Source organism: Protobothrops mucrosquamatus, unplaced genomic scaffold (assembly GCF_001527695.2).
Source record: "Protobothrops mucrosquamatus isolate PMUCROS unplaced genomic scaffold, P.Mucros_1.0 scaffold_253, whole genome shotgun sequence".
NCBI classification, from domain to species: Eukaryota; Metazoa; Chordata; class Lepidosauria; order Squamata; family Viperidae; genus Protobothrops; species Protobothrops mucrosquamatus.
In genome coordinates, this window is record NW_015386329.1 from 1,612,734 (window position 1) to 1,626,490 (window position 13,757).

At 41.4% G+C, this 13,757-nt stretch overlaps 1 protein-coding gene across 1 annotated transcript in view; it reads left to right on the plus strand.

Moving 5' to 3' along the window:
- The window catches only part of ERBB4 (erb-b2 receptor tyrosine kinase 4), a 593,387-nt gene that overhangs the window by 452,798 nt on the left and 126,832 nt on the right, over positions 1-13,757 (plus strand). Inside the window, exon 24 of the mRNA XM_015831035.1 lies at positions 10,404-10,589. Coding sequence (XP_015686521.1) covers positions 10,404-10,589 — 186 coding nt within the window. The remainder of the gene's footprint in view (positions 1-10,403; positions 10,590-13,757) is intronic.

Consider the following 13,757-nt stretch of genomic DNA (forward strand, 5'->3'; position numbering starts at 1 on the left):
TCCCCAACTTGGAATGTTCTTTGAGGAGCCCTTTTTTTATCTGCCTGGTTTTTGTATGTCTCGGAAGCCTTTTTCAAAGCAGTTTTTGTGGTTTTCCAGACTTCCTCCCATCCCCTCACCCATTGATCAAGAGTCTGGGAAGCGGAGGGTGCTTGGGGATATTTAGGTATTGGGCTGAACTCTTTTCCTGTGGCCACTTTAAAAGGCGTGAAGCCGGTGCTGCTGTGAACAGAGTTATTGTAAGCCACCTCTGTGAAAGGGAGAAGGTCAGTCCAGTTCATTTGTTGATAATCCACATAGCATCAGAGATACTACTCCACCATTGAATTCACAGATTCAGCCACCCCATTGGTAGACAGGTGAAAGGCCGATGATAGTCCTTGAGATGAGCCAATTAGTTTAAGAAAACTCCTCCAAAACCTAGCCATGAACTACACCCCCCTGTCAGAGATTATTCATTTAGGTGCACCATGCAGTCTGTAGATGTGTTTCAGGAACATCTTGGTTAGTCATTGGGTGGATGGGAGCCCTTTGCAGGCAATGAAGTGAGCCTGCTTTGAGAACAGATCTATCACAGTCCAGATGACTGTATTTCCCCTATTTCAGGTAGATCTACTATAAAATCCATAGCAATTTCTTCCCATGGTTGGGAAGGGTCTGCCACCAGTTGCAATAACCCAGGGGGGTTCCCCAGAATTCTTTTCATGGTGGCACATACAGCACAACTCCGAACATAGTTTTCCACATCCCGTTTTAATCCCGGCCACCAGAATTGCTGGCGGATGAGGTGTACTGTTTTTAAATATCCAAAGTGCCCAGACTGTTTTACGTCATGGCCATGTCATTGTGCGTTAAGGCGGAGGGTCTCTGGCAAATATAGCTTTCCCCCCTTGTAAGCCAAACCAACCCTGCATATTAGGGAGGTTTGATTGTCCTTGAACCACTGGTCAGTGAGGAGCTCTTGTTTTATTTTCTTTGCCCCAGGATCATTAGGGTTAGGGGCTCTTGAAGTGGGACTCTATGTGGTGTGAGTTGAGAAGCAGTTTGTGGATTGGAGATAATTGCCTCATTAACCTCTTCACACTGGCTTTTGTACTGGGGCATCTGAATAGAGCATCAGCTAAGAGGTTTTTTCCTCCCAGTATATACTTTAGGATGAAATTAAAACGGTTAAAGTACTGCGCCCATCGTACTTGTTTCAGGGACAATTTGCGGGGAGTTTTTAGTGCTTCTAGTTTTTTGTGATCAGTCCATACCTCGAAAGGCACCTTGCTCCCTTCTAGATAGTGTTGCCAGTTTAATAGAGGCCAACGGATTGCAAAGACTTCCTTTTCCCACACAGACCACCTCCTCTCTCACTCAGTGAATTTTTTTGAGGTGTAGGCACAGGGTTGTGGGGTCCCACTCTGGTTCTTTTGCAGTAGCACAGCTCCAATGGCCATGTCAGTGGCATTGGCTTGAATCACAAAGGGCTTCCCTGGGCAAGGATGCTTTAAGACTGGTTCGATTGCAAATAGTCTTTTTAAATTCTCAAAAGTGGTTTGACAGTTCATAGTCCGTGCTAGTGGTTGGCCTGGATGCCGCTTTGCTCCCTCTTTGCCTGTTTTTATTAATTCTGTAAGGGGTAGGGCAATTTCAGCAAAGGAGGGGATAAATTGACGGTAGAAGTTGGCAAATCCCAGAAAGCTCTTTTGGGGCTGCCATTCAATTATGGCTTTCACTTTGGTTGGGTCCATTTCAATGCCCTCGCTGGAAATTATGTAGCCAAGATAATCTAGTCGGGTCTGGTGAAACTCACACTTTGATAGTTTAACATAAAGTTTGGCGTTCAACAGTTTTTTTAGCACTTCTTTCACTAGTTTTACGTGGTCAGCCATATTTGTGCTGTATATCAGGATGTCATCAAGATACACCAAAACCCCTTTGTATAAATGGTCATATAGTACCTGATTAATCAGCTGCATGAAGACAGCTGAAGCCCCCTGTAGTCCAAACGGCATGACTTTAAATTGGTAGCTCCCCATGGGACAGTTAAAAGCAGTCTTCCACACATCTCCCTCCTTTATCCTCACCCGGTAGTAAGCCTCTCTCAAGTCCAACTTAATGAAGACTTTCCCCTTTTCCAGGTGGGTTAGTAAGTCCTTCAGGAGGGGGAGGAGGTATTTGTTTTCTACACTCACTGCATTCAGACCTTTATAATCCATGCAGAGATGAAGCAGAGTGTCACATACTTTCTTACTAAATGCCTCTGCTAGGTCCCGGTACTCGCTGGGGATGAGTGGCTTGCCTGGTTGCGATAAGGCAGCCATGTGCGCTAGCTAGCTCATTGGGTGGGCTAAAGTCTCCTGTAACATTTGTCGAGTTAAGGGGGGGGCTTGGGCCCTATGGGTAATCTTACAGTCCTCATTCCCTTCTCCCACCAGATAAATGGCTTCCATTTGTCCAACCAGGCTAGCCCTAGGATCACAGCCTCAGTCATTTTTGGAGCCACCATGAAACAAATGAACTCTCAGTGCTCACCTATTTCTAAGCATACGGGTTCGGTCAATTGTGTGACTAAAGTTCCTCCCATTAGGGAGCTATCGGCTTGCTCAAACCTCACGGGTTTGGAGAGCAGCTTTTCTCGTATACCCATTTTCAGGGCAAGTGACAAGCTGATAATGTACCAGGAGCACCTGGAGTTGACGGACTTTTAACTCTACCTATGCCCCCATCTTAGGGATTATGAGGTTGTGAAAAAGGTGGGATGTGTCAACTCACCATTGGGTTGTTCTCTCCTTCGTTGCCACTGTCATAGGAGGGTATAGCAGCGGCAGGTCCTGCTTGGGTCTCGGCACTCTCCTGTGTGGGGGACATGACTTGGGCAATGGATTCCTGCGCAATCCAGTTGGATTTCTCCTTTGTTGACTGTTGGGCTGGTTTCTTCCTCGCTGGTGGTCCTGGTCTATTCTGCTGCTGGCGGTAAGGGACTGGGCAATTTGCTGCTCAGTGTCCCTGCTGTCCACATCTGAAACACTTGATTGGTGGCCCAGCAGGTGGTCTGGGATTCTCAGTAACCACAATGGTTGGAGGCTTTTGGGGGGGGGGGTGGCTGTCGTTTGGGTTGATTTGGCCTTGACTCAGCTTTCTGTGGGGGTGGCTTCTGATAGCGGGTGAGCTGAACATCTAGTCTTACTGCTGCCTGTTACCACTCTTGCTGCTGATCAGGGATGCTTGATAGACACAAGCCTGGGAGAGGTGGTAATCTAGTCCTTCCTTGAAATGATGGACTAGGGATTGCTTGGGCCACCTCTCTATTCTGCCGGCTATCTTGCAAAACTCTCGTATGTATTCTAGGGCAGGCCTGCGGGCTTGTTTTATTTTGTGGACTTGCTCCTCCGCTTTGAGGGCAATGGATGGGTCCTCGAACCTTGCTCTCAGTCCTAGGAGAAAGATGTGGGGGTCCTCTAACTTGGATGCTTGCTCATTATACAAATTGTTCAGCCACTTATATGCTTCTCCTTCCAAGCTGGATGCAGTCACGTCGACCATAGCAGCTGCGTTAAGATAGAAATAGGCACAGCAGTTCAAGTGAGAGCACACCTGATTGAGGAAAAAGATCAACTTCTCCGGGTCCCCATTAAAGGTGGTTCCCCTTGGTAGGAATTGGTGGCTGCCTCGCCAATCATCATGATCGCTCATGTATAGGGAGCAGGAAGGTGGTTCTCCACTCTTCATCTCTAGCTCCTCAAAATTTTCCACCAACTTCTCCACTAACTGACTATGGGCTGCGGACAGGTACTTCCACTCACCCGAGTCCTCAGTAGTAGATGATTTCATGGTTCTCCACCGGTCTGGGGAACATGACATGCGGGAACCCCCTCTTTGCAGCTCAACCTCATCCACCTTTGAATCACTTGGTGGTGGCAAGGCTGTCTTGAGGTGTCTGGAATGTCTGCTGGGTAGGCTCCATTCTATCGACCAGATCAGCTGTCCTCGCAGCTTGGGTTTGCCCCCAGCTGGGAAGCCTGAAAAAGTTCCTTCTCCACCGGCATGCTGGCTGTACCTCTTTTCCTCTCCCATGGATGCTTTTTCCGTTCTTAATTTTGGTAGATCCCCTTGGGGTTTTAAGTCCATAGGATCCCCTTTTGGGAAATTGATTTCTGCCATCCTCCAATTCACCCAGGGGTTCCATTTCTTTAACCATTCCATCCCTAGGATCATCGGGCATTCCATGCTCGGGGTCACTACAAATGTTATGTCTTCCTCATGTTTGCCCAGGGAGAAGTGGATTGGTAAAGTTGCTAGGGTAGCTGGCACCCCCCCTGCTATGGACCCATCTAACTAGCCAAATGAGATTGGTTGTTCCAGTCTCCTCGACGGAATGCCCAGGTTTCCCACAAGCGTCAGGCTAATGAGGCAGCGGGTGCAGCCAGAGTCTATTAAGGCTTTCACCTTGACAGCTTCGGGCATGGAGGGAATTAATATAGTCACTGTCTTGAGGATGGGTGCGATGGGTCCACTTACCAGGGGTTCGCCCTCTGAGCTGTCATCTGAGGCGTCCACCAGCTCTGCAGTGTAGGCTGGAGTTCTTTCCCCCCGATGAGCAGAGGTAGGGGATTCCAAAGTCTCCATCACTCTCATGGCAGGTTCTTTTGGCTTAGCTGGAGTCTTCCCGGGTTTGCTGGCCGGTGATCTGTCTGGGTTGTGCTGGGGGGCTTTTGGGCAGCATTCTACAGCCCGATGCCCCTCTCTCCCACACTTGAAACACCCCATTTGCTTCTTGGCCATAGCCAATGGTTTCACTGGTTGATGTGTCGACTCAGGTGGTGAGCGGCTCCATTGTTTTCCTCGGCGGTGCCTCTTCAGTATGTCGATCTCTGCTTCCTCTGCCAGGACGTACCATTCATCGAGTTGGTGTGGGTCCCCTTGGGGCAGGCAAGCATTATATAGGTTGTAGTTTAGTCCATCTTTGAAATGGCTAAGGAGGATGTCTTCCGGCCAGTTCAGTTTGCTGGCAATGGCCTGGAATTCTTGCGTATATTTGGTTACCGGGCGTTTGCCTTGCCTCATCGTTTTTATCCTTTCGTGGGCTTTGCGATCAGCCAGGGGGTCCACAAATCACCTTCTCAGAGAGGACATGAAACGGTTGAAGTCGTTGAGCTCTGGGGCATTGGAGTCGTGCAAATTCACCACCCAATCTGCGGCCGGCCCGTCCAGAGCAGATTGCACGATCCGGATACGGGCTTTGTCGCTGGGGATGTGCCGCCCCTATTCCTCCATGTAGCTGAGGACTTGGGTTAGGAAAAACCCCAAGTGTGTCGGTTCCCCCTTGAATCTCATGTACAGCGGCAGGAGTCTTTGAATGGATCGATGCCTTTGTTGTCAGTGGTATTGTCTTCCATCCAGATCGCCATCTGCGGGTCGGCAGGGAGTGGGGACTACTGGATCAGCAGATGTCCCTGGGGCTGCAGGTTCCACTCCCCCCTCGGTGTCTCTCCAGTTGCGGCTCCAGGAGCTGGTGTGGCCGTAGGGCTCAGAATTCTCCTCTCCTAGGGAGCTGAGGGTTCTCTTCATCAAGTCGATAGCTTTCTGTAGGATCCAGCTCGAGTGCGGTGCCCAGCTTCCTTCCTCTTTGCTTGCGTACAGGGATTTCCCCATCTCCTGCTTCAATTCTGGTTGGTTGGCCCTCCGTCTCAGGGTCACCTTTCTTGATTTCTTTTCCTACTCACCTTTCTTTCCAATGCCCATTGACCACCAAGGTTTGTGGCTACGCGTCTTCACCACCTCTTTTCCTGAAAAATCTGACCTCTCAGATCCCAACATCTGGCAGGTTTTCAGTTGGGACAGTGGCTCCCTCTCTGGGTGGCTTTCTCCCTTCCCTGCTTCGTCGTCTGACATGGTATTTTTTGCAAAGTCCCCTGGCAAGGTTCTCCCTTCCAGGTGGACTAATTTTGCAGATCTTGTCTAATGTAAGGACCCACCTCACTTTACATCTTAAGAAGACAGAACTCTTGGAATGTCTCTTCCAACAGGCATCTTTATTAAGAGAAAATGATTGTAGGCATGCTAGATAGGATCTGGGAAATTCTCTCCCATCCTTCAATGTTTTAAAGTGTTCCCAAGCATCCCCCACCCCACAGTTCTTCCAGACGATGATCACTCATCCTCTCTTTTCCCAGATCCCAGGCGTTGCATTGTTCCCCCCTTTTCCCTCACTGCCGGCAAAAGGGAGACTTCAGAGAGAGTAGATGAAAGGCAATGGCCATATTGTTATGGTCAGTCCTCTTGATGAGAATCAACATCCAGTCACTTTGTAGTTTAATGAAGGAAGTGAGAGTTATAAAACCCCCTTGCTTATCCTCCTCCTCCACTGTAGTATGACAGAATCCAGAGAGAGTAAGAAATGGGTTTTTATCAGAGTAGGTAGCTAGAAATGAAATATAATTGGATTCTGACAATCCCAGACAAAGCAATCCCAAAATTAGCCCTCCAGGAGCAGCTGTTATTCCATCTTTGGCTAAACGTTAGAGAATGGCAGGGTTCATTGCTTGCAGATGGAAGGCTGCAGGACTCTTCTGCCTCTCTATGTTCTGATTGGTCTACAGGTAGGGGACTGGCAATTTAAAATGGAAATACTCATTCAATTATTAAGGTGCAGTGAGATGGAAAGAGATGCTCATAAAGAGATGCTAATATTTCTTCTAGACCTCATATAGAATTGACAAAAGAATGGAATATTAATTCTAACAAAGAACAAATGGTTTTAATGGATCTGTTCTTTCTGCTTCTACTTCTCATCACCCACTCATTCTTTGCCATTAGTTACGCTTGGATCTTAATCTACCTTCCAAAACCATGAAAAAAGCTTTACACAATCTCAAAAAGATTTCCAAAAAAATAAAAGGTTAAGACATCTGTTATATCTCCCTCCTTATAATTAGTGTCTTGTTCATCTACTTTTTTATATAAAGCAACTATTATGCAAATATCCAGCAATTTTGTTTCGAATCCACTTTGTACTTGGATGAGCAATTTTGTGTAATTTTAATTCAACTGCCTCTACCACCTCACCCCGTAATTTTTTTTTCTGTTCCCTTTCACCCTTCCATCTTGTATTTATGAAGGTGGCGAAGATGATTATAATTTTGCAGAAGAAGTGGTTATTATGAAATATGTTTATGCTTAGTGAATCAAGATTTGAGGTGTTTGTATGAAATAAAGGCACATCACAGTTCCTCTCTTATAGAGGAATCCTCACTTTCTACCCCTTTATAGTACAAATATTAGATACAGTCGTTTATAGATCTATGTGAATTAGGTCTGATCCTATTTTAATCACTCATTCAATTTGGTTAATCAAGTTGATTTTATTTAATTACAATTATATTTCTTTTTTCTTTTCTTCTTTCATGTCTTTATTTTCATTGACTTACTTGACTTAGCAGTTATTGCTATCCTCTCTGGATAATTGGTTTCATTGTTACACTGTTCTAACTATTATGATTTTTTTTCTAACATTCAATTGGAATCTGTTTTCTTGTATCTTAAATCTTAAATCCAAATCATGTCCTATGCACTGGAATGAGAGAACAAGTCTCATCTTTTTATCTGACATCATATGAGGTGTTTAAATATTTTTTATCAATCTTTCTTCATAGGTTTAGTTTCTAATCCCCAACCATTTTTGCTGATCCTTTGTGGAACTTTGCTGAATTCTTTTTTAAATTATAAAGCCCACAGTAAGGTAAGGTTCTGGAAATAGGGTCCAACAGGTAAAATGAAAAGGAATGATTACTTCCTGTAAATTGAAATTTATACTTTGGCAGCCTAGAATTTTGTGTAGCAATAGCAGGACTTATACTGGATTGATAATCAACTTCTATTCCAGTATTTCTTCTTCTTTTCCCATCCTATACTTGTGCAGCGATTTTTGTTTCCTAACTGAATGTTGTATCACATACACTTTGATGAGCTTTCCTTGCAACACTTTATCCCAAACATCAATGAATAGGGTGGCCCAGGACTGATCCTTGTTGCATTCATTTGATCTCTATTTTTTAAGATCTCTCTCAGTACAATTTTCAACCCAGCTCTGTATTTATTTAATCATGATGCCATCTAGCACACACTAGCTAGGCAGTATATCTTGGAGTACCTTGTCATATACTTTGCTGAAATCAAGATATATTAAATACAGATAGTCCTCAAATTATGACAGGTCACTTACCGACCGTTCAAAGTCACCACAGACATCCCCAGGACTACTTGCAATCCAGATTTAAAATTCTGCACCATCAACCCTGCAGTCACATGATCTCATTTTGGATACTTGGCAACCATGTATTGTCATTTGTAGCACCCCATGGTCACATGACTGCAATTTATAACATTTTTAGCAGAAACCAGTATTTACTTCCGGTTTCTGGCAAAAAAAGACCCATTGTGGACAATAGATTTGCTTAATGACCACCATGGTTCACTGAACAAATGCCACAAAATCTTGCACAGCACATGATGACCTGCTTAATGACTGACATGACTTACAACTGTAATTCCAGGCCCAATTATGATTGTAGGTTGAGGACAACTGTAAAAAGGTAGTTTAAAAGTCTCAAAGTAGGAAGTCCTGCTCTTCTATTCTCTCTTCACACTTTTCTCTTAACCATGAGTTTTATTAGAAAAGACTGAACTAAAGTAAGAGTTGGATAGCTCTGATTTTTATTTACCATTTTGTCATCTTCATTAGCAGCTGGTACAGTATTTATTTATTTATTTATTTATATTTAAACTTCTATGCCGCCCTTCTCCCCAGAGGGACTCAGGGCGGCTCACAGCATGTTAAAAAAAAAAAAAAAAAAAAAACAACACAAAAAACATTTCCCCTATAAAACCAATTAAAAAGCAAATATATTAATAGCTGTGTCATATTTAAAATCTTTGAAAATTTTTAAAAATTATTCCCTATTTAAAATTCTGTTTTCCTCTTTTATTTTGAACATACCTAAAGATGCCTTTTTTATTCTTCTTTACTGATCTCAACTCATTACAAATATTTATTTTTGTGACTTCATCTGTGGGGTCTTTATTGTTTGCCCATTTCTTGTAGGTGTTCTTTTAAAATCTTCTCTAAGCTTTTTATGCAGTCAGATTAATTTTGTTTTGATCCACAGAATTGTATGGATCCTTCAAATCTCCAAACTGAATATTTACCCAACCTGTTAATCAATGAATCCAATGTAGATCCTAGTGCCAGTTTGTGACATTTCCATGTTGCAAAATGAAGAATATCATGCTATATCTGTGCTTTGGAGGTGAAGGAACAATAATAGATGAAAATTTGTTTTATAAATTCAGTAAACTTGAATTAGGATATCATGGGAATTCAATTAATATTGTACATAGTTATTTCTCCTTCAATCAGGAAGAAAAATCCCCATAGAGTTCTTTAAAAGAAGATTGTGTAACTAATCAAAATGCCAAAACATCTAAGTTGTACTTCTAAATTGGGTTTTCCCAAGGAGTTTATATGTTTTGGTTTCTTGACAAATACATTTTTTTTGCAATCAGATAAAAACATGAACATTATTGAAACTTGATTCTTCTGGAGAGATGACTTCTCTGTGGCCATCCTTGCCCTCTCGGATAACCCCACCCCCAACTCATTTAGGAAAGTCCTAAAATGTAGCTCTTTCAGCAAGCCCTGGGCCAGGGTGATCCTGTACTGATACTGGGATTTTATTTCTTACTGATGTTTCTTCCCCAAAGTAGTACTATATTGTTGTTTATTACTTGTTTTATTGTTTTAATATGCTATACACTGCTTGAAGTTGGTTGGAGGATTGAGGCATCATACACTCAACAAGCAAACAAGAAATAGTTTTGCTGAAATCTGCTTTCTCTGAGGAAATTCCATTAAAAGAGTGTCTATTCAGCAAGGTTTTCTACAAGAACATATGAAGATTTTCTTTTTAAAAATTCTAAGAAAATTGATGGAAGGAACAATATGCAACAGTGCTAGTTTGGGATTTAAACTAATCCACATATCCTTAAATAATACAAAAAGAATAAACTATTAAAAATCACATTACAAAAACATTAGCAATATAACTCAAAGAAAGAAATAAAATTAATCATCCATGAAATGATTAAGAGAATAAAAGGTAGTAAAATAAGGGCAGCCAAGTATCTCTGGGAACAATATTCTATAATCAGGTTAGCATCAGCAGAATAGACCCTATTATCAGATAGTAATCTGAGCATCACTATAAGATGAAGATCTTAAAAGAATGTGCTGGCTCACAGGGGAGAAAATGGACTTTCCTGAATTTCTTATTTAACAATTCTGTACTTAACTGGAAGCAGAGAATATCCTTTGTATTAGAACTCTGAGCTGTAATTTCAATTTTTACTTTTTCTTTTAGGAAGCACTTATAATGGCAAGTATGGACCATCCACATCTGGTTCGGTTACTAGGGGTCTGTTTGAGCCCCACCATCCAGCTAGTTACTCAGCTGATGCCCCACGGTTGCTTATTAGACTACGTTCATGAACATAAAGATAACATTGGTTCCCAGGTTTTGCTGAACTGGTGTGTTCAGATAGCCAAGGTAAGCCATTGTTTTGTAGTATTATGCTAATTTATGAATTACATGGTTCTAATTGTAAAAGGCAAAGGAAATTTCAATTTTTTTTACTAAGTTGTAATATTTCTTTTCCTTTTGTTGAGTATTATATCTTTCATTTTTAGTCTGTTATTTTTCTAAAGAAAAATTAGTATGTACCAAATTATGACTTTTTGAAATTGTCTAATAAAGCGGTCCCCAATCTTTCAGCTTGGCAGCTCTACGGGTAGGGGCAAAGGAACTGGGTTGCATGAGAGGCTGACTGGCGTGCTCACACACATGCACAGCTCAACTTGCAAGAGTGGCGGGCTGGCACACATGCATGTGCAACTCGACCTGTACAAGTTGAGTTGTGCCCATGTGTGTGCATGTGCCAGCCCACCGCTTGTGCAAATTGAGCTGCTCACACATGCATGCATGCTGGCCACCACTTGTGGGGCCCGGATCCGAATAGGCCAAGGCTCGGTAGTGGGCCATGGCCCAGGGCTTGGGGAACCCTGGTCTAATAGAATATAATTTTAAAAAGAAGATATTCAAGATTGCTGAATTATAGAGAATTTTTTGTATAGAAGAAATAGTTGCATTTTGACAAATTTGCTTGAAACTAGTTGAACAGTTTGACAAAGGAATCCAGAGGAATTATTATTTTCTATAATAATATTAAGTGACATATTGTAGTAGTGAATGATCATCTTTATCTGTTCATATTTTAATTACAATTTAACTAATTTATACTAATACATGAATTGAAATTGTATTATATTGTAATACCTGTACTTTTCAATGTTGTAGTTCAGAGCATATATAGGAAAGAAATGTGCACAGAAATGTTTTTCTTAGTGAAAATATTTGGGAACAATTGTTCATATATTATTAGGCTATTCAGTTACTGTATGTTATGTACTATATTTGTTAGTATACATAACTACCGTATGTTATATATACTATATATGTTCATGATATTTTTTTTTTCCTTTTTTTCCTTTTCTGGCTTGCAAAGGAAATAGTTTATTGCATGTAAGGAAGGCTAAAAATTTCCACTGGTCTACAATTAATCCAAGTGCAGTTATCTTTTGGATTTCATCCTTGGACCAAGCAGTTCGGCTCAAAAAAGTTGCATTTTTTGATTTTGCACAAAAATGTCTCAAACAATGTTTTTTTGGGAGGGATTTATTGTAATATTCAATTCACAATTTCTCAAATCAAGTCTGCTTGATTAGAAAATTAAATAGTAAAACATCTGACTTGAGTGCCATTCAGGGGTTTCCAGAAGAATCTTGCTCCTTTTGTGCATTCAGCTTTGCATTGTGGCTTACATTGTGACACTGTGACCTGCTTTTCTCAGTCAGACCTGCTCCCCTTTCCCTTGCATTCTGCTGTGACCACTGCTGGTCACATTACAGAATATGTGAAAAGAATGACATATTAGAATGTCCTCTGGACGAATTGTGTAAGATTAATTTCTGATGCTGCAGCCTCAGAAAGTGGGATGTGAATGCCTGTTTATAGGATGTTTATACTAGAAGTGAACTTCTGCATCCCTTCCTCAAAAATGTTCCCTAGGCTCTTTCATTTGGACATTTTCTTCCAAAAGTCTAATACTGACTTTTGGGTGAGGTGGTCAAACAGACGGTAACTGATCAACTTCAATAGTGCTTGGATGAAAAGGATTTTCTGCACTCATCTCAATCTGACTTCATCCTTGATTGACTTTGTATCTGATCTGTACGGGAAACAAGACAGACAAGCATAACCCTGATTATTTACCTGGATCTCTTGGTTATTTTAGATAACATCAATCATCACATTCCCTTACAACAGCTCTGTTAAATGGGATTTGGGCATTTGTGATACAGTCATTCTTATCCTTTACTTTTAAGCTACTGTAAGAGGTCATTTAGGGATTTGTAATTATTATATTTCAGATCCATTTCAGCAGATGAAATAAGGTTGTGATCAGAAGTATTGCTCAAAGTTGAAGACAGACCTATTAATAATTGGGTCTAATATTTCCCTTCCTTTCTTCCAAAGCTATTTTGGACAAATGCCTTTAAATTTTTAAATTGTGTACCTACTGGCACCATAATCTAGAATGAGGCTCCAGAATAACAAATAAGGATAGAGCTTTAAGATTGGTTTTGAATTAGTAAGAAAAATTATTCCAAATTTCTGGTAACATCTCCAACTAGTTCTTACAGCAGTCACATAAGGTAGGAGGGAGCAATGGAGTATGTGCGCTCAGTTGAGCCCTTTGGCTTTCCTGGGTTTGGTCAGATAAATACAGGAGCTGGCAATAGTCCCCCTGGTAACTCTAACTGTCCTGAAGAGCTTTTATGACTATATTTTCTGGACTTACAGTACCCAATGACTGGATACTTGGCTTGTTATAGTCAACCTTTAGAGCACACCTAGTCTACATTTTAGCTCTAGCCAATGACTAGAAGCTGGTCATAAAACAGATACTGTTAATTTTCATACAATTTAATTACATAACCATTCTGAAGTTAAAGTACAAACTGATGAATAATTCAGTAAACCTTATTAGAATCCAGCTTTTCTGAATATTATTTCTATTGATGGTGGTAAACAAAACTATTCACTTTTGGAGTATGTGGCCAAAGTTGTTTTTCAAAACTGCACAGGATTTACTCTCAAGTGTAGATTTCCTAAAGCAGTTCAGCAAAATTTATTGTGCCTGTCTAGAAGCTGCTCAGAGCACAATCCAAAATATCACTGACCCTTTCAGACAGTTATTTGTATGGCCTTAAGTTGTTTTGGATGTTTGCTTTTTATTAACTGTATCTTTGTCTACATCAGTTTCTGGTGACAATTTTCTGTGCTGAGGCTGAAGAAGAAGAAGGAACAAAAGGTCTTTACTTTTATTATGAATTTTGTTTTGTGAATGGTTTAAAATGAGGTTATCTCTGCTGTAGTAGGCATCAGCCCTACTGTGTCTGTCTTTGTCTGCTTTTGTGCAGTGTTATTTATTAAGGCTCTGGTTCCGAGAAATTATTTAGCATGAAAGTTCCTTTACGGCTGTCTCAAATTGTGTATGAAAAGCTACAAGTACTGGAAAGAATCTGATTCTGCCAGGGAGCAATATGCTTCTGACAATATCATTCTTGGAATGGGGTAATTGGTTAATATTATTGA